Raw genomic sequence first — 22,582 nt, forward strand, 5'->3', positions numbered from 1 at the left:
CCACATTTACACATTACCTGCCTAATTTGCTTTTATATGCAAACATCCATTGATTTTAATACTATTAATTTTACAAGAAGCATGTTATAGATATATAAGATTGAGATAGTTAGTGTCACCTCAACAAAAATTGTGTTTCCTTAGGTGTATTATATCCATTTGTTTCGCAGATACTTTAAATCTTGGTTTATTGTATAAGCCGTGTGTGCACTTCCAAACATTGTGTTCTTAAAATTGCCAAATGTCATATCATATGGCGATGACACAATATCAACGAGAGGGTTTTAAAATTAAAAAACGGAGGCTGTGATGAAAATGATACCGAGATCGTTGATTACTTCAACTGCGGAAATGTTTCACCAATAACGATGTCGAACTCAGAGGTACTTAACGTTTCCCATTTGTGGGATATTGATAACTACATAGCAAAATACAACACGATGAACCCAATAAATAACAAAATGAAAGCAAATAAACAACATCAATCATTAACAAATAGTGTTATCGAACTCCAAGAAGGTACTTGACTAACTTGACTGGGGTAGCAGCTAGAACTTCGGCGCGCGTATGACTAGACAACATGCCAATTATTATTACTTATGTGTTTTATAAGTAAATGTAAGCTTACTCATAAAAATACTCGTCAGATTCTTCAAGTAAAATTATGGGGACAATTTAAAGACAGAATAATACCATCAATATTGGGTCCAGATCAATAAATAGCCTGTCTTTAATACATCAGAGACAAGTTATAGGCATCAAATGCTACAAAATAACAACTTAAACTTAACGTAAATATCCTGCTGAAGTTGGAAACACTGGTAATCAATGTCCAAAAAGTCTCGCTACCATTTTGAACGGTTATATCTTTCGATAGGATTTGCCGAGGGGAAATCAAAATACATATTTGGAAAGAGTATGTTCATGCAATTATTTAGATACCAAACATGATACCCTTTCCTTTCTTAACACGAGATACAAGAGCAATGAAAAATACCTCAAATGTGACATGTCAATACTAGTAACAAAATGTGCGTTTCTCGTTGATTGTGAAATCAAATTTTAAACTTCGCTCTTCACCTTCTGTACTAGTGAAATTTCTTATTCTGTTATGATATGGTTGATGATGATAGAATGAAGTCATTTCTTTATAGAATTTCCAATCTTATGGTTATACGGTATTCAAAGAGAACTTTCACTCCTGACCATGGTCATATTGATGATGAAGCACCAACTGAAGATCAAATTTGACATTTAATCTTTGGAATATGCTTAGACTTTGGAACACTTTTAATGGAATACAAGTGATTGTTTTAATTGGGCTTACAGTTAAAATAAGAAGAACGACATTTATGTTCAAGGTTGACCTTCCTCATCCACTGCGAATTATTGAGAGTTATATCCTGATAATCCTGGTGGAGGAGTCTTGTGACAAAGCAGAGAATTGAAAGATGTAATATTACACAACTTCGGGAGATAGCTTTTACTGGCATGATTTCTGAATAAAATCAAAGAATAAGCATACATTTCTTGGTTGTATATCATCTTGATAGTCTATTATTACAATATGAGAACTGCTTAAACTTGCAAATCAATTGAATGGGGGCAAATTGGTCTAGATATTGAGAGGAGGTAGTGGACACTTGGGATCCGGAGATGTGCTGTAAACTTATTGTACAGTTTGTGTGTATATGCCCAACTGTTTCACCGTAAATTATGTCTTATATCTGTGGATTTATGTCAAATGTGGTTTTAAACTAATTGCATGAGGTTTACGTGTGCAAAGATACATTCGCGTTTGTGGGCGGTTGCTGTATACTAGAGTTATGAACGTTTAAAATAGTAACGAGACATTTGGCACACCCTGTATGAACATATATACAATATTCGATTTTGTTTTTGAAAACAAATTCGAAACAAATATTGGGAAACACAATTTGATATCAGCATTTTAGAATGACGAACGCGTATATTTTTCGAAAAGAGATAATAGTATTATTTTAAGACACGTAATATATCCAACATATCAATTTCAGCTGATTATCATTTTTCTTTATGCTGGTTCATCTTGGTGCGTCGTTTTGTTTCATAGGGCATCAAAACGGTGTTCAAGTTTTATGAATTTCAAATGCGTTCGTTGCCAATAATCTCGCTCTGAGAATACCAGCGTTACAATTGGCACTTTTTAAAACAAGATCATTTTGGTAACAAATTTTAAAAGGTGTGTTTCAGCATCGGGTCTGCCTCCTAAGGGAATCTAAGGTTTATATTATATTCTGTAAAACCAAATTTGTATGTGGTGCAGCTTTGACATAACAAAACAATGAAATACACATGTTTCTATTCACTTGGGTTATTTATAACATTTGGTATATAGGGATCTCTGACATCCGATTTGTACATGGGAGGTCATCTTCATACCGACATACAACTTAGATTACTAAAAACAAAACAAAACCATAAATATGTTAAGAAAAAACCCACCCAATTATGATGTTGCCTCAAATGAGTTGACATTATCATACTAATTACAAATTCAAGTAAGCGACTTAATCAGTACCTAGAATGTTTTCAGTTATATAGCAATCAATTACCATTATCCTATACATTCAGACCATGCGAATACCAGATTGGTCGAAAGTGCAGATAGGATGTAGGAATGCACCCAATGTTACTTGCTTACCTTAACATTATATTTACACGAAATCGATGCATCAAAACGGTACAAAGAATAAGTGGAGTAGATAAAGCGATTCTTAATGTTCAAATCTTCGCGGAAAATCAAAGGCGACCTTTCCACTGTGTAAATCCTTTAAACTCGGTCATTACAATGTTAATCTGTACACAGACAAATTCATTAAGATATGATACCACATATATACCCATGATACCCCAAATACCGGTACTAAAAGGAGATTTCATATCAAGTTTCAGGGACATGGACATTTATTTGCAATTCGACTGATGCTTCTCTTACAGTAGAAAGTTCGGAGAGAGTTCAGACATGACTTCTTGATTTATTTAAACTTAATTTACAAATTAATGGAAAATACATTGAAATGGATGCAAAGAAAAGAAGTATAGTAGATAAGGCGATTCTTAAAATAATGTTCAAATTTTAGTCCATGTTCAGAAACATTAAGTACTCAGTCATTACACTAGAATATACTCATTAAGACATACCGCTGATACCGGTAATAAATGAGATTATGTTCATTATTGCCATTCTCTATAAAGTATCAAGGATCTTCCATTGTTCCCCAATTATGCTTGTTACATACCTCTTTATATTTCCTTTGCAGTATACAAGCATGGAAAAAGTTTCGACATGACTTCTTGAATTGTTTAAAACTTCGCTTTAACTAATGTTACAAAGAGCAATCACGCAGAAAGATGATTTACAGTCATAAGGTTATTATGAAAGGCCATAACAAGAAAATTAGTAACAAGATACAAGATTAATATAATTGGAAAATAAACCTGAAGAAGCGATATTCTCTTGGTGAGAAAAATAAGTCAACAGTATGATAAAGTAAAATAACACTGACATAGTGTCATGGTTACTCATGGTTAATGAAGCAATGGTATTAGTTGTATCATCTATCTGATCAAATATACGGTACTTCATTTTATGCTGCTCCAATTGATTGATTGCAAAGTGAGTCAAGTTAAGTAAAGCATACTAATGAAGAACTGGGAATATAAATTTACTTCCACTCGTATCTGTAGATTTTCACGGTAGATTGACTTGTAAAAGAATTGGTCCATTGGTCTCCGTTTTGATAGAACAAGATACGATAGAACAAACCCCCTTTAAACGAACGAAAATATAATTTAGTAAATATGAGTAAACGTAAATTAATCGGCTGCAACAGCCTTGCTCTTGAATAATAATGTATTCGAAAGTCAAATTAGAAACTGTTCAAGCAATAAGTTTGTCTTTTGCAGTCTAGTCAATTCAATTTCAGCAATTGTTTGTGATGCCATTAAAAGTGCATATATTATTTTCGACCCCCTCAACGTGTGTAGTTCTAAAATCCATATGTATATCATTAAAATATCACTACACTGTGCTGCCGGTAGGGTTTTAAATTCCTTGTATCTGATTATGATCAGGTTTTGCTATTGATATATAGGCTAGTGCTAGAGAAATTATTACTTAGTTAGTAAGATCTCGAATGTTATTGTCGATAATATCTATAAGTACTACCATTGCCATTGAAGGATATTAACACTTCTTACTTCCCTACTTTGGGTGAACAAGAAATACCACGGCACTATAGGGCCTGCTACTATCTGTTGCTATTACTAGTATACTGCTTCTGTTGATTTGCTACTGCTGCTGCTGTTGCTGTTGTGCTATATACTTCTACTGTTTCCTTACTCTTACTATAGTTTGTCTACTCTGAAGTACAAAGTGACAACGCGCGCGTATACAGCGCGTTAACAGTGCGTAGTGCTGCGTCTCTGCTGCAGGTATGCGTGTCTTCAAAGTCGGCACAATGTGTGCGTTCGCGTCAGTACATGTACTTCGTACTTCAGAGTAGACTGACTGTACTACAACTACTATACTCCCCTACGTCTTATACTACTAATTCGTACCCAAAGCTACTTGATCCATGGACGTTTTGTTGTTCTGTACTGGTGTAAGGATGCATATGTTTGATAAGACTGGACTACGGTTAATAATAATGTTATAAACATAATTACGATTTATCTCTGCTCCTGCGTAGCCTCTGCTAATGCCATGTTTATTACTCTTTGGGGAATTGTACTCTGATATGTCCATACGCCAAAAGCACACCAGTCAGTTCTCTGGACGCAACGTGTATATAACAGTAAATGCAAATTGACATCAGAAAATAAATGACAAGCACGGCAGATCACTCGGTGTTCAACTGATTAAAAGCAGCCCATCTTATGACACAAGCGAGCACAAGACACGGTTGGGTATACTTCACACTGTCCTAGAGCCAAGTGGAATAGTCAGACTAACAATTGGAATATGAAACATACTGTTGAGTTAAATCTACATACATTGAGACATATGCAAGAGAAATTGATTATTTATTTGATACCAGGTGAGTTCTTTGAACATTATATATTCTGATACATTATATGTAGTATTTTGATTGTGAGCTACGTAAACTTCAAAGTTTGATAGTGAATCGCATTTGTTTTGAATCGTCTAATATCACACCGATGAAATAGTCTGTATTGTGCCAGGAAATATTTGACAGGTAGTAATATAGCTGCTTTGTATTATAGAGAGTTGCAGAATTTTGACAATAACAACAACCAACAACTATATAAAATTATAGAACATATTTAGACATTAACTATTAACCCTAACATAGAGTCGTTAAGGAAATGTTACCAATCCACGAATGTTTCAAGTTAAGAATTTTGCATACACTCAAAAACTTTAATTCAAAATATTGAGCCAATTTAATGTCACCTCAACAAAAATGGAATTTTGCCTTAGGTGTACTATTGTCCTTTTGTTTTGCCAATACCGAATACTATGTTCTTGAAACTGGAAAATGTCATGCTATTCGGCGATGACACATTATGAGTCTATTGTAAAAGGAACGGGGGGTGGGGCTGGCTGACCCTATTTATTGAATGGCCGAGCGGATTTGCCACAATTTTTGGAGCAGCGCCACCCCTCCTTTTAGGGGAAAATATAAAGTAGCGAAGACCGGTTTCTAAAAACGCAGATTTATGCGAACAGAAATATTGCCACCATCAGGGTAAGTTGGTGTGGCAGAACACACCGAGGTATCCGTCAAAGGAATCCTGGTCAGGCTTATAAAGACAATAAACAATGAATATTATTATTTGTTAACAAGTTTTATTGAAGTTCTTACCCTACAAAATGCATCTTACTCTACTACATGAATAACAGTTTATGTCACAAATGGCTTACCATACCTGACTGAAAGAAACGATTTGATTTTACAATGCACAACTGTTTAATTAAACAATTAGCAACAGTGTGTTTTTATCTGCTGTGTTATGACGCAAATGGCCTACCATACTTTATTTTATGACGCAAATGGCCTGCCATACTTTATTTTATGACACATTACATCATTTTACATAACGTTTCACAATTTACATGACAAAGAATACTTTTTATTTGAGTTTCATCAAAGCATCCTATACAATAACAAGTAATACATGGTACCTTTTTTTAGGATTCATCAAAGCACCTGACACAAGTAAATACATAAACAAAGGTCACTGCACTATTAACTTCATGCACAAACTATTTAAAATGCCAAACCTCACAACCATTGACTTTTTACCTTACTCCTGAACCTTAATGTCTCTACTACAACTGTACACTATTTCTTTCTACTGGTATCACCTGAGCACCTTTTTACCTTGAACTCGCCAATTCTCCAACTATTTTAATCTCACACAATCCTGAACAATACACGACTCTAACATTGTACACAAATGTTAACTCGCAATTTGAGCGCCTCAAACCTTCGCGTCCCTAAACTCTCACTAAAGCTCTCTCACAACTCGCCTAATCTGCAACTCCTAAATGCATAAATCACAAAAGCGCAATTGCCAACATTAATATTACATTTACAATTATTTCACAAAAATGACATTATGAATGCACACTGTAAGCATTATTTTTGAAACCATATTACGCCTACACACTGAACGCATGTTTAGCGAATGTCCTCATGGAAATCTATGTTGCGCACAACCTTCGGGAGCTGATGCTGGGAGCCACATCAACACATTCTGCACCACTGCGCAGATTTCCACTTGAAAGACAATCTTTTTATATAAAAACAAGCTTTTTATACAATGACACATTATGGCCACCACAGACTTCAAAGTGCACGAGGAGTCTGCATAGCCTTTACATAGAAGTCAGTGATACTTCCGGTATAGCAGTAATACGCCGTAGCCACCCGTCAGTGTTACTAGTATCTCTACTTCGGGTTTCTTCTGTTCTCTACGTGTCTTTAATAAAATACAACCTGTTTACTCATCAACACACATTTTTGAGCTGGTACACAAAACCCGTGTAATTTTATCCAATGCTCAACTTGACAGTCTACAACACAAGTACAAGGTGTCAACAATGGCTGTATCATTGATCACATAATGTAAAATGATCTATTTTTGTCACACAATAACCATCATTTTCAATGCTAATTTTGTCAACAACGGCTTGCCATAACCAAGTTATAAATACACAATCGTATTTACCAGTGTTTTGCCAAAGTACACAACATGGTTTCTTACTTGTACACAAGTTATTTACAAAGCATGAATACACATTTTTATCAACACATATTTTTATAGGCCTACAAATCTTGAATCAAATGGTGCATTATGTAATTTTACACAAAGTATTTAGCCCAAACCAAAATGTGATTACGCAATCAGCATTCACAAATCTGGTAAATTATGCAACTACATGTTACTTAAAGTCACACATTATTTTACCCTGGCCTACTTTTTCGCAAAGTGCACAATATTTGAACCATGCGCACAATCATAATTATGACGCTTTTGGCGCACCATACTTTTGCTACAAAATGTCAATCCACATGATGAAATAGCTTCAAATATTTATTTACACAAAGTTTGACTTTCTGTACACAAAATGTCATGACAATTTGCAATCATCTGTGCTGCTTGTTCTGCAAAAACATAATATTTTAACCCAATTTAATTTCCACAAGGTTTTGTCCCAATCCCTGTCAAACAATACCTGAACTTGAACTCTGACCCAATTTCAGACATTTTGACTCTCAAAACAATGTTTAAAACAAATACAACCCAAAACATTGCACAAAACACATCCCAATTTGGCAAACATTTGTTTTACTCATCCCCCCACAAGAAGCACAAATTGTTTGTTTACATTTAAATATGCATATCAAAATCATGAAATCACAAACTCACATTAAAATTATACACACAATGTCCATGATGGCGTCGCCTGTCGATCTTGCTTGTCTGCCGTTGTCGCGCAGTGCACTTTCGAAGTAATTAAAATCCGACATTTTGCTGGCCAGCTTTTTAATTGCGAAATGTCCATTGCAGAAATACATGCGATGATGCAAGAAAATGTCGTCTTCGCTAAATCACTTGAAAATATCATGTCCATTGCGTGCATCATGAGCTGCCCAAAACTCCATTGAAGATGTAACTCCAATCTAGGCGATAATATCCACTCAAATAATGCGAATCTTTCCCCATTTCTCAGCACATTACGAAGTAAAAATGTCGTCACAATTAATTTATTAAAACTCGTCAACTTGGTAAATTTGTATCGTCCATTCGCTGCTGTCAATTTTGCTCGGTCTTTTCCAATTCCACACGAAAATATTGTCACGGTAATCTCCATCTCTTCCAAACTCTCGTCTTACTCCTCCAGAAAAACACACAAGTAATATTATCTGTCCATTTGTCGAAATTGCCTTCTCTCGTCGCTTTCTACTCGCCTATCCATCACGTAACACGGTCTGCAGTCTCTCCGTCTCCTGAATCAGTCTTGGTCGTCCTGCATCAGTCCCCTGGTCTAGTCTAGTCTAAATCAGTCTCTCGTCTTGGTCTGAGAAGTTTCTCCAAATCGCGCACTGAAACCCACGCCAAAATCTGGATCAGCTGACTTTTAACCAATCAGCGTCCGCGATTGCTAAATCCTCACAAAGGCGATGCCGCTTCCTGTACAACAGCTTACAATGTTACCAGTACGCGCTGAATACAATGGAAACTTACAAAAACAACTTAAGTGTGGTACAAAAAATACCTTGATGCAGCCGCAAAACACGTGATTATTTGGCTTGCAAAATAATGGAAAAACACGCTATTTATAGAGGGGAAATCCCGTTACACTATTATGTATGGGAGGGTTTTAAAACAAGGAAACGGAGGCAGGCAGTGATGAAAATGATATCGAGGTCGTTGATTACAGCAACTGCAGAAATGTTCTAACTCGGAAGTACTTAAAGGTTTTCCGAGTTTTGGACGTTGCTACCACATAGCAAAATACAACACGGTAAACGCCCGTTATCTTAATATGATAATTTGTCTTATGTTGATGTGCGTATGTATGTATGTAAAAGGCTCCGTCAGTTATGATCCGAATATCGCCAAATTATTCATACGGGAGATCGAGAAAAAATACGAGGAGTGTTATAAACTACATTTGGTTGGAATCGGAGGTCAAAGTTCAAATTCTAAACTTTGTCAGTTTGGGCTTAAACTTGGTGAGTGAAATCATTCGAAGTCAAAGGTCATATGGGGACAAATGTCAAAGCAAAATAATTGAAAATTTAAATTTAAATGCTAGTATAATAAGACGAAAGCAAATAAACGGTATCAGTCATTACAAAACGTGTTATCTAACTCCAAGAAAGTACTGATTGGCGCGCGTATGGCTAGACAACTTGTCAATTATTTATAATGGGTTGTTGTAAATAAATGTAAGCTTACTCGTACAAGAACTCGTCAGATTGATGAGGACAATTTAAAGACAAAATAATACCATACATATATTGGGTCCAGATTGAAAGAGCTTCTGTAAGAACAGAAGCCTGTCTCCGATACCTTTATCAAATGAAGTTGGTATAAAATCTTACAAAATAATTTAAACTTAATTTATATATCCCGTTGAAGTTAGAGACAATGGTCAATATAGTCAGTAAGCCTAAGTTAAGACCACCAGTTTAAAAAGCTTTCAGCAACGATGGACCTACCTTGACCTGTGGCGTTCTTCTTCTTCTTCTTCCAATATAGTACAGTCCGCACATAGCGTATATTCGTTCATTCCAACTTGGGGTTGAGGGGTGCATCTGCTTCATGATGTCCTGCCACTTCCTTCTGTCTTGAGCTAGCCTAGTAGCTCTGACCAAAGAGCTGATGTTTACTTTATTACAGTCGGCTTTCAGGCAGTCACTCCATCTTTTTGGTGGTCTCCCTCTTGGGCGTTTGTCATGGATATGTCCCTCAAATGCGAATTTAGGAAAACGTGATGGTGGCATTCTCTGTATATGGCCGAAGTACCGGGGTCTTTTTGTTGAGATTCTGTCCAGGATGGTAAATTCCATGTCGAGGGTTTTGTGGATGGCGGTGTTTCGGATCCTGTCGAGACGTGACACTCCCATTATTTTGCGAAAGCACATAATTTCAAATGTTGAAAGTCTGTTTTTATCTTCCTTCTTTAGTGTCCAAGTTTCTGCTCCATACAATAGTATCGATTAATGAGCAATGATTATGTTAATTTAAATAATGGTGATCTGCACTAATGTTTAATATTTTTGTTAATTTGCTTAAAGCAAATAATACGAGTACGAGTAATGGTGGTACAAGTTTCTTGTATTTGAATCAATATGCGGGGATTTCTGACCATTGAGTTTCAGACACAGAACCACTATGGCAGTAAGTTATGTGACGTTTTAAACACGTTTAATGTTATTAATGATAAAAGTCTCGGTTCAAAATGTCTTCACAATAAACAAGAATATTTTTTCGTCATGTATGGCCTCCTTGTGTTTCACTAGTCATTAGTTTCATAATTAATTTTGATATGTTTCCATAACTAACCGAGTGTATTCTTCAAGCCACCAAGCTGCTTCCGAAGGCACTGAGTCGTCCAGAAGTCCCATCTCAGGAATTTAGGTGTACGATTTATGAACGACTCGCAACAAAAGTCCAGAATTGCAGGTACCCCTATACTTACTGCTTTCTGCTGCCTTAACCGACTTGGTCGTCGGGGTACCACTGATGACATCTTGACTTTCTCTCTCCATCAGTTCCTGACTTTCACTGCCCTTTGTGAAGTAGAAAAGTTCAGGCCAGTCCATTCTTTTATGTTGTCTCCCCATTTCTTTTTCTGTCTTCTTCTTCTTCTTGAACCATTCACTGTACCCTGTAGAATTGTCTTTGCTAAACCAGAGGAGCGAAAGATGTGCCCGTACCAATGTATCATACGCTGCCTGGCTGTTGTTAGTAGGTCATCGTAGGGACCAATAGCTTGCTTCACCCTGGTCCGTACCTCTTCGTTGGTCACGTGGTCTTTATATGAGATGTTGAGGATCTTACGGAAACACCTCAACTCCAGTGCTTGTACTCTCCTTTCTAGGTCTGCTGTCAGTGTCCACGATTCACAAACATACAGGAAGATGGAATAGTTTGATTTTGAGCCCAGAGAGGTGTTCTTGTCATTCCATAATGGCTTTAATTTTGCCATGGCGCTGGTTATTTGTGCGATCCTGGAAAGCACTTCAGGTTTTGACCCTTCATCTTATATCATCGCACCAAGATATTTGATGCTGGTTACTATGCCTAATCGTTGCTCACTTATTTCCACTGCTTCAATGATTCCTGTTGGATTGTTGGTCATCAGCTTGGTCTTTTTTGAGCTTATTTCCATACCATGCATCTGTGATGTTTGATGGAGATTAGTAATCAGGGACTTTAATTCTTGCTCACTACTAGCTAAGCCATCTATATCATCAGCGAAGCAAAGATTGGATACTGCTCAGTGCCTGTTATGTTGGCCATTTCCTAATGGTTCTCTAGCGCATTAGCGATAATATTCTTTCAAGGAATAAGTTGAATAGCGTTGGTTATAGCAGGTATCCTTGTCCAACCCCCACTCTTGTTCTGTTCGAAACCACTCATCTATGCTTCCATTTGCCAGCACTGTACACATGGCATTACTATACAGCTGTTTGATGGTACGCACTAGTGTTGGGATGATGCTATAAGTTCTCATAGTGGTCCATGCCACACCCTATCGAACGCCTTCTTAAAGTCAATAAAGACATGGTATAGGTCCTGCTGGTGCTGGAGATATTTTTCACACAGTATTCTAAGGTTGAATATCTGTTCTGTGGTACTCCTTCCTGCTCTGAAGCCCGTTTGTTCTTCAGCGATGATGTTCTCCACCAGAGGTTTCAGTCTGTTCAAAATAAATCTTAACATTATTTGCGTGGGTGGCTGATGAGGCTGATTGTACGGTATTTTTGACCAAGCTGGGGTTTCCTTTTTGGGGGAGTGTAATCACTAGTGAATGTGTCTAAGATGTGGGCCAGTTGCCTGTCTTCCAAATGATATTGTGTGGTACACATACAATAATATCATAAGCAGACTCAACAGAATACCTTATTAATTCAATGTAACTATGAGCATAACGAGGGTTGGGAGCCAGAAAGGCTTAACTCACAAAGGATTCATTTGTGAGTTAAGGCTTTCTGGTTCTCAACCGTCGATAATATTGCTCGATATAGAAAACAATAACAAGCATGGATTGGAAATTCCAATAAATATTCAATATCAACATTATACGAATGCCTAACAGTTTATACCTGTGTCATTTGTGAAAGGACAGTATACTAGTGTTATTTTAAAACAAGTATTTTATTGCACATATCAATTTCAGCTGATTATCATTTTTCCTTATGCAGGTGGTTGGTTCATCTTGTTGCGTCCTTGTTGTTACACAGGGGCATTAAAACGGTGTTCAAGAATTATGAATTTTAAATGCGCCCGTTGTCAATAAACTCGCTCTGAGAATATGTGTCACAAAAACACTTTTTAAAACAAGATTCTAATTTTAGTAACAAATTATACAAGGTGTGTTTCAGCATCGGGACTGCCTCTTAAGGGAGTCCAGGGGATATTCTGTGAAACAAAATTTACACGTTGTGCAGCGTTCTCTGTTTGACATAAGAGCACTTGTTTATGTATTCACTTAGGCCATTTGTAACATTTGATATATAGGGATCTCTGATATCTGATTTGCAAATGCCAGGTCATCTTAGATATACTGACATAAAACTTCGGGTAAAAAATCTCAAAACCAGAAATATATGTTGAGGGAAAAAAATAGAAAAACTTATTTTTGATGGATGTCTCCTCAAATTCAGTCAGCATTATTATTGTACAAATTACAAATTCAGGTAACCTACAATACAACGGTAATAACAGTCAATTACCATTAGCTATGTATTTAGAGAAATAAATGATAACCCTTTGTATGAAAATATCATGTAGATTGGTCGACAGATGCATTTATTGTAGGAATCGTACACTATTACTTGCTTAATTTAAAATTACATTTATGCAAAATCGATGGAAAATATATTCAAGCTGGTACAAAGTAGTGTAGTAGATAAAGCGATTTTTATGGTAATATTCAAATATTGCGGAAGATCAAAGCTGAGTATAAATCCATACATGTGTTCAAATGATATACTAGGTCATTACAATGTTAATCTATACATACATATTATCATTAAGAGATGCCGCCAATACCGGTAATAAATGAGATAAATCATTATTGTAATTTTATATAAAGTATCAGTAATATGACCATTTATTGACCCCAATTCTGTTTATTGGATGCTTTTGTACTTTCTAAAAGCATGAAAAACGTTTCTTCATGACTTATTGAATTTTTTAAACTTCGCATTAATAAGCCCAATCGCCATTCTAACTTCCGGTTTTTAAGAGCAGTTTTGGGACACTTTGACCTCTGACATATCGGGAAAATTGACGTAATTATTATTAATTTTCTTATTATTGCCATAATGTTGATCATAAAAAATACTAAATACTTAATTTATAAAAGACTAATATTTTTTATATTTGTTTTAATTATTAATGTTGCAACAAGCAATCAAACAGAAAGATGATTTACGATTAAAACAAGATAAGTAGTAACAATATACAAGATTAATATAATTGGAAAATAAACCTGAAGAAGCGCTATTCTCTTGGTGAGAAAAATAAGTGAACAGTATCATCAAGTAAAATAATACCGACACAGTGTCATGGTTACTCATGGTTAATAAAGCAACTGTATTAGTTGTATCATCTATCTAATAGTCAAATATAAATATACGGTATATTTCATTTATAATGCTCCAACTGATTGATTGCGATCACGGGATTGCAATGTGAGTCAAGATAAGCGGAGCACACGAATGAAGAACTGGGAATATACTCTGACGATTTAAAGGGCAATTATACGATTACTTCTTTACTTAGTATCTGCAGATATTCACGGTTCGAATGATTTGTAAAAGAATTGGCATTAATTACGTATTTGATTCTCGACAATAGTAAATATTTTATTTTCTAAATAGATCAAACATATGTATATATAGATACTTCGAAGACAATTTGTCTTTTGCAGTCAATTCAATTTCAGCAATGGTTTATGATGCCATTAAAAGTACATGTATTTCTTTCGACCCCCTCAACGTGTGTAGTTCTAAAAACCACGTGTATATCATTAAAACATCACTACACTGTTTGAACCGGGGGGGGGGAGGAGGTTAGATTCCTTGTATTTGATTATGATCAGGTTTTGTAGTTGACAGGCTAATGCTACAGAAATTACTTAATTAGTATGATCTCGAATGCTATTGTCGATGATATCTATAAGTACCTTCATTATCATTGTAGGTTATTTAACTCATACAAAGATTCTTATCATTTGATCGGTCAATTGTGACTGGACGCGGCGAATCAGCCGTAAAGTTGGCCCCGGTCAATTTTGTTTTATTTCGTGTTTAGAAAATATATACCATAAGCTTTAAAATGGTATATCATTTGACTTCAAACGATATCCAAAAGCAGGGTTATGATTTGTTGAACTCTGTTCCTTCGACAAAATTGTATTTTTCATCGGTTCTACATGTGTCTCTTTTTCTACATTTCTGGTAATAAATATCCAACAGTCATAATTGGCGGTCATTTCAAATCATCCCCAAGTCAACGAGGTTCAGAAATATCCTCTCATTGTTCATTGTTGATTATACATACCTAGACAAAATACAATGCTTTGTTATCTACCACTTGAACAGGATTTAGCCAAAGCAAACAAAGACAAGAACTATTCTATAGAAATAGGTAGAAGCTTATTATCCTCTTCAGCAGTAATATTATTGATTGATTTAAACAGCGTTTGATAAGATACTTGTCGCAACGAATTGATACACCTATGAATACGACCTTCACATACATTTTACACTTGAACTCAGAATACAATTTGCCGAGTTTACGGCTGATTCGCCGCGTCTACTCACAATTACTATTGATTATTCTTGCTATTTATAGAAGAATACTATTGCACTCCACGCCCGTGCAATAGTCCTTTTTCCATTGCACTCACTCGCAGCTACCATGGCAACGCGGACAGACGCGAGCGTATATTGCGCACGGAGACTACCCGACTCGCCAATTATAGGTATGGGTGTCGCTTCTAAAATTAATACAGCTCGTAATATTTTTTTTTAAATTTATTTATTTTTGTGATTTATAGAATTAAGTGGAAGAAAAACAATTTTTATATGATTTTTTATATAAAACAAATTTTGAATGTTTTTACTCGTTCAATGGAATATGAACTGTTCCATTCAATGGAACAGTCCATATTTCACCTCATGAAAATATTCTTACCATTGTACTCATAAGCATTCAATATTTGTATAATATTAACACTTCTGACTTTTCTACTTCGAGTGAACAAGAAACACCGCGGCACTATAAGGCCTACTTTTGCTATTACTATACACTGCTTCTGTTGATTTGCTACTGCACTGCTGCTGCTGTTGCGCTACTCATACATCTACTGTTTCCTTACTGCTACTTCTGCAACTACAACTTTCCTACGTTTACTTTTATACTACTAATTCGTACTCAAAACTACACTATCCGCTTCTATGGACATTTTGTTGTTCTATACTGGTATGACTGGTGTAAGGATGCATATATTTGATACAACTGGAACACGGTTAGTAACAATGTTATAAACATAATTACGATTTATCTCTGCTCTTTCGCATAGTCTGATATGTCCATACCCCAAAAGCACACCAGTCAGTTCTCTGAACGCAACGTGTATATAACAGACTTGTAGTCGAGTCACTGAAAGTCGAGTCCGAGTCGAGTCGAGTCATCGAGCCCTCGAGTCTCGAGTCGAGTCGAGTCATGAAGGCTTCGAGTCCGAGTCGAGTCGAGTCATTTGACGTTTTCAGTCGAGTCGAGTCGAGTCGAGTCAGGCCATTCTGTCGAGTCGAGTCGAGTCGAGTCAGATATATTTTGTCGAGTCATTTCGAGTCACTTCACGCTTTATATGCTCATAATACCAGCTGTCAACTTGATAGCCCAATTTGCATGAATTTGTACTTTTTTGAAATTAAAATCCCAGTGAGAGTACATAATATTAATTTATGAATCTATGTGCTCCATCCAGTGCATTGTGGAAATCAGTAATCAGTCATACTTGTAGTATTGCCATTAGGACCCGCCATGAGTATGGAGTACGGGTGCGTGTCCCGGACCACAGTACTTACGGGTACGGGTCCCAGGCCATGGGTACGGATTTCAGGTCATGGGTAAGGGTACGGCAGTGCGGATCCCTAGCCATAAGTATTCAGTACTGGGTCCATTCCAAAATAGGGTGCAAGAACGGGTACGGAGCCATGGGTACGGGTATGAGTATGGGTACGGAAATTGGGACTCGAGTACGGGTACTGGTCCAGTAGTGGTATGGAAATTGGGACTTCAAGTACTTGTATGGGTCCTATTATGGGTATAAACAAATTAATTAATCAAGTACAAAAGAGATCAAATATTGGTGGTCATAGTGAATCTAGCCTAAAGGTGGCATATTTTGGGATGCAAGTGAAAAACTATGTCTATGTACAGTATGGACAGCCAGACTGTGCAATACTAGTTTCAACATATATTTAGCAATGATTTAGCTTTCGAGTCTTATTATGCACATCTGGATAATTATATCCATGTTTTATTAATATTTCAAAATTCATATACATCCCAAATTTCTGTATATGGTAAGAACCTCTCTATTAATTTGACTCAGATGCACAAGCCCAAGCCTGGGCACAAGAAGTACATGTGGCTGGTGGAAATGCTCACACCAGTCAGTCACATTGCAATGTAGTTCTTCATGTGTGCAGCATGTAGAGGAGTGTATTTGGATGGGGAATAAAGTGATCAGTCATTGTGTGAATGAGACATGTAGCATACATGTAGGGGTGTGTGCACAGGCTGTTACAATGACATGTGTGTAGCATTCATGTACATTTTTAACACACAAATAAATTAGAAGTACTGGTATTTGCAAAACATTAAACTGTAGTGCCAGGATAGTGAGGATATACACTCAAATAACACACTGCACACTACTTATACCATGGTTACAACAGACTTGAGAAAAAAGCTAAGATTTTCTGTGGGACTCATCAGACCCCCAGCATAGACCATAATGTCATAGGGCCTACTTTCAAACCATGAACTAAAAGGATTTATTTTCGCAAGGATTTTAATTTCGCGAGTGGGCTAAATTCACAAGAGACTGCGTAGGCCTAACAAAAATAAGCACAGGTGAAATTAAAAAGGTAATTGTATTATGAAAGTCAGATTGAAATTCTTAAGCTTACTTATTAAAATCATTAAATCAATATCAAAATTTAGCACAATGGTGATCTGTGAAATTAAGTCTCCACGAAAATGGTGGATTTTGACAATTTGCAAATGAAAAAAGTCCTCACAAAATTAATTGTTATATTAACAGGCATGAGAATGAATCTTCGGGGAAAATCCTGAAAATATGTACAATTGGGCAAAAATAGCTCAAAACAGCTTGAAAATTAACAAATTTGAGCACAAAATTTGAATTCAGAAAAAATCCTGCAAATTCTCACGCCTGTGTTAAATTGTTTACAGGTTACGAATAAATACCACCATGTAAAATCAATTACTTACAATATTGTGTAAAACAACAAGAACTGAAGTATGTGTACTACTACAATTGACCTACATGTGCTTATGAGTGATGACCACTTTTGACAATCAACTCAAAACACTTCTGACAATGATCAATAATAATCTTTGATCAATTTTTTTAACATTGATGTGTTTTAAGATGATGTACAAATGTATAACAATGTTGATTAATTGATTGAATCTCAGACCATTCATGTTACCATGTAAATTGTTTGTTGTTTGATGTAATAATGTTTGTAATATAGCTACATAAAAGACTAAAACAGTAGGGGTCTACTGTGTTCATAAACAGGCAAACATGTAGGCATTGACATGTACTTTTAAGTGTATGTAATCCAAAATGAAATAATTATATATTAATTATTAACCAGTTACATCAAAAGGTACACAGTAATCAAAGAAAGAATTAACTTACAAAGTTGGATGTTTGGTTAAAGTTGGATGTCACACCAATTGGGTTTGAGGCACTACTCCAATGATGTGTGATGATTGACTGATGACACTTTATTGATTGAACACCACTTGAAAGTTGACCTATTCACTTGTGTGTTTTATGAATGGGGAAGTTCAGTTGCTCATTTGCATAACAGTAACAGACACAATTAATGGGTATAGAGTTTTGATCAAGTCCTGAAATTATGCTCAACTTGGTAGTTCTATAATTAATGTTGTATAGGTGGAAGGGTTTGGAGCTAGACTACTTTTCAATATACCTCCATGCACCAAGTACATGAGCTTACATGTACGTAGGGATGTGAGAGAGGCTCCCAGCTGGTATAGTAAGAGCCCACTTTGTAAAATATAAGAATCATTCACACACTGAGATATGTGGAAGAATACATGCAGATATTATTAGAAATCTTAAGGTATAATTTATATTTTCGAGTCATTTTTAAAAGTCGATTCAGCCATACTGACTCGAGTCACAAGCCTCGAGTCATCGAGTCGAGTCATCAAATTTCGAGTCGAGTCGAGTCATCGAGTCATCAACCCTCGAGTCGAGTCGAGTCGTCGAGTCGCATTGCCTCGAGTCGAGTCATCGAGTCACCAAAACTCGAGTCGAGTCGAGTCGAGTCGAGTCATTTCGAGTCGAGTCACTACAAGTCTGGTATATAACAGTAGATGCATTGACACCAATGACCAATAAATGACAAGCACGGCAGATCACTCGGTGTTCAACTGATTAAAAACAGCTCATCTTATGACACAAGCGAGCACAAGACACGGTTGGGCATACTTCACACTGTCCTAGAGCCAAGTGGAATAGCCAGACTAACAATTGGAATATGAAACATACTGTTGAGTTAAATCTACATACATTGAGACATATGCAAGAGAACATTGATTATTTATCTGATACCAGGTGAGTTCAACGAACATTATTAAATTTGATCAATTATATCTAGTATTTTGATTGAGAAATCTACCACTGTGTGCCTCACTCCGCTACAAGGTCTAAGCAATAGAGCTGCATTTATTAATTACACTACCAATATTACAACATCCATCTGCTTGCGAGCTGCGTAAACTTCAAAGTTTGACAGTGAACCACATTTGTTTTGAATCGTCTCGTATCACACCGATGTGAAGCTGATAAAATAATGTGTAATGTGTCAGGATATATTTGACATGAAAGTAATATAGCTGCCATGTCTCCATACTTAAGAGTAACTTATTATATCTATGACATAGATAGTTGCAGAATTTTGACAATAACAATAAATAATAGAATTATGGGTTTAAAATTATAGAACATTTTTTAGACATTAACTATTAACCAACCAAATGTTACCAAACCACGAATATTACAAGTTCAGGCAGAATTTAATGCTTTAATGGAAAATTAAAAATAATGATCTGAGAATAATTGCGGGGTTTTCAATTATATAAACATCTACTAAGATTATGCTGATCACAAGTAAATGTTTGTATTTTATCCATGTTTGATTTCTATAGGTCAACACTATAAATACTAGTGGGACAGGACAGATAATATCACAGGCAATTGACTTTCATCACTGTTCCTTTTAAATACCAGGTGTTCTTATATAATACAAAAAGGGATTTCAAATGGGTAATTATTGCACCTGGGACAATTCTTTGTCTCGAATTGCATTCAAAGGAGAGAATTAGTTTCAAATTATGATAGTTATAAAGGGTTATACGACCATGTAAATTGATAATCATAATAAACAACACATACACCACACACCCCACACACACCCGTAAAACACATACTCGCACACCCCACCCCACCCCACCCCCACCCAGGGCCGGATTTACCATAGGGCCAGATGGGCCCGGGCCCAGGGCCCCCACATTTGGGGGGGCCCCCAAATTTGCCCTGTGCATTGTGCATCTTCCATTTTAGCCGAAAAACACCATGTTTTTGATCAAAATAGGGTACAAAAAAATGCAAATTTTTGCGCGCTTCGCGCGCACTGGCACATTATCACTGATTATATAGCAAATTTCAGCTTCAATTTGGGTAAAATAGTCTAAAATTGAAATTTTTTCCGCGCTTCGCGCGCAATCAACCTAGTAAAAACTAAACACTTGGCAACTTGAGAGCACATGCCTTGTTCACGTTACGTTTGGGGCCTCCAAATTTTGGCCTGGCCCCACGCATACCACAATGCCAGGTTACAATACAACTTCGCTAATAATGTAGATTTTCCATGATCCGGTTCTCAGACTGATGTTTTCCTAACAGTAACACACTGCCTAACAGTAGACACACTACAAAACCGAACGTAGACTCACAGTTATACATTCACACCCACGACCCGGGACTCACACGCATCAACTCATCCAACGCACACGCAATAAAATACAAAGTTATTACTTATTTATCCATGATTCTGATCTCTTTGTAAAATATACTATTTCATCTATAATATATTGTAAATATTTACCGAAGCACAAAGCTTTCCATTACAAAACTACTCGCAGACTTCGTCACAATTACACCCCATAAACCCCCTATAATACAATACGGATAACTTTGTAAATGATTGTATATGATTCGGATCTCGTTGCAAAATACTTTAGCTATCATATAACATTGATATATTACACCGCCTTCCATAGCAAAACCACACGTAGACTTAGTAACAGTTGTACACACATAAGTTCCCATTACAACATTTTTTGCAGCTATAAATATACTGTTTACCACTGCACCCAATAGGCACACACCCCTCCAATCCACCCCTACACACACCCACACAATTATATTCGTCTAATAATATCAGAGGGTGATGTATAATAGTTGTGAAGATCGTAGAAACGGGAAAGACAACATTTCTATACCACCATCCATGTCTTACACACAGTACCACAATCACTACTAGGAAAAGGGAGCCCCGTTGTTAGTAATCCACGATCATTTCAAAATTAATTCTTGCAGCTGAAACCCACAAACAAAAATGTCACTACAACCCACAACCCACTTTTGACATTAACCTTTACATATTGCACACCCAGTCATTGGCTTTTTAATTTTAGATGCAAACATCCATAGGTTTTATCAATTTGAACTTTACAGAAGGCTTACACTATAAAAATGAATGAAGTTTTCCCCTCAACAAAATTGTGTTTCCTTAGGTGTATTATTTTCCATTTGTTTTGCAGATACTTTCAATCTTGGTTTATTGTATAAGCCCTTTGGTAATCTAGTAAATCTATTTGCTTTAATTGTGTGTTCTTCTGAACACTGTGTTCTTGAAACTGTAAAATGTCATGCTATACGGCGATGACACGTTATGTATGGGAAGGTTTTAAATTAAACAAAAACGGAGGCAGTGATGAAATGATACCGAGGTCGTTGATTACATCAACTGCGGAAATGTTTCATCAATAACGATGTCGAACTCAGAGGTACTTAACGTTTCCGATTTGTGGGACATTGTTAACCACATAGCAAAATACAGCACGACGAATCTCATAATAATGAAAGCAGATAACAGCATCAATCATGATAAAAAAACTATTATCGAACTCTAAGAAGGTACTTGACTGGGTCGCAACTAGAACTTTTGCGCGCGTATGACTGAACAACTTGTCAAATATTATTACTCAAATAAATGTCAGCTTACTCGTAAAATTACTAGCTAGATTCTTTGAGTGAAATTACGTGGACAAAGCCAGTTGGGTGTGCGATTTATGGACGCGTCACAATAAAAGTCCAATAAAAGATGCCTAATTAATTCAATGTAACTATGAGCATAATATCAATTGCTCGATTGAGGGAATGTGATTGGAAAACAATAATGAGAATAGATTGGGAATCGTAATTCAATGTCAACATTCTGGAATGCCGAACGTACAATGCCAGCGTAGATTTGTTGTTAGCATACTGGTGTGATCAATTAATATATATTCAGTAGTTTATTAGAGAAATGCAATCAGTAATTATTATTAATCCAACAGCTGTGAACCCACACACACCGGGCGAGACGCAGAGATAGAGTACTGTTAAGAGGTTCATCATTACATATGATATTTTATTGTGCTTTTAAGCGTAGACTTCATTATAAACTAACCCAGGTATCATTGGCCCCAACGCAGCACCATACGAGTACAATTACTTGGTTTTATATTCAAATCAAACAACTCGTATATATTCCATTGCAAAATAACCCTGGCACCACTAGCCCCAACGCACCCCTACAAAGAGGTACGCACCCCAATCCACCACTATGAATACGCATAAACCCTGCAGCCATAACACCACCCCAAACAGGGACGTTGCTTAGGATTATGCAAACAGTACGTT

The 22,582-nt window shown here is 36.3% G+C and overlaps 2 protein-coding genes across 4 annotated transcripts in view; one reads left to right on the forward strand and one right to left on the reverse strand.

Annotated features, from left to right (window-relative positions):
- Positions 1-10,792: 10,792 nt before the first annotated feature.
- On the reverse strand, positions 10,793-11,233 carry LOC140162286 (uncharacterized). Its single transcript, XM_072185528.1, has one exon. The coding sequence runs from the start codon at positions 11,231-11,233 to the stop codon at positions 10,793-10,795; it is 441 nt and encodes a 146-aa protein (XP_072041629.1).
- Positions 11,234-18,919: 7,686 nt separating this feature from the next.
- The window catches only part of LOC140150818 (adhesion G-protein coupled receptor G6-like), a 47,880-nt gene continuing 44,217 nt past the window's right edge, over positions 18,920-22,582 (forward strand). For all 3 annotated transcript variants that reach the window (XM_072172959.1, XM_072172966.1, XM_072172974.1), the window contains exon 1: positions 18,920-19,168. The gene's annotated coding sequence lies outside the window, so the exon portion shown is untranslated. The remainder of the gene's footprint in view (positions 19,169-22,582) is intronic.

Source organism: Amphiura filiformis, chromosome 1, assembly GCF_039555335.1.
Source record: "Amphiura filiformis chromosome 1, Afil_fr2py, whole genome shotgun sequence".
Lineage (NCBI taxonomy): Eukaryota > Metazoa > Echinodermata > Ophiuroidea > Amphilepidida > Amphiuridae > Amphiura > Amphiura filiformis.

What these genes read in the sequence shown, in the direction of transcription:
- LOC140162286 (XM_072185528.1), bottom strand. Translation starts at nt 11,233, where the DNA reads ATGGCAAAATTAAAGCCATTATGGAATGACAAGAACACCTCTCTGGGC.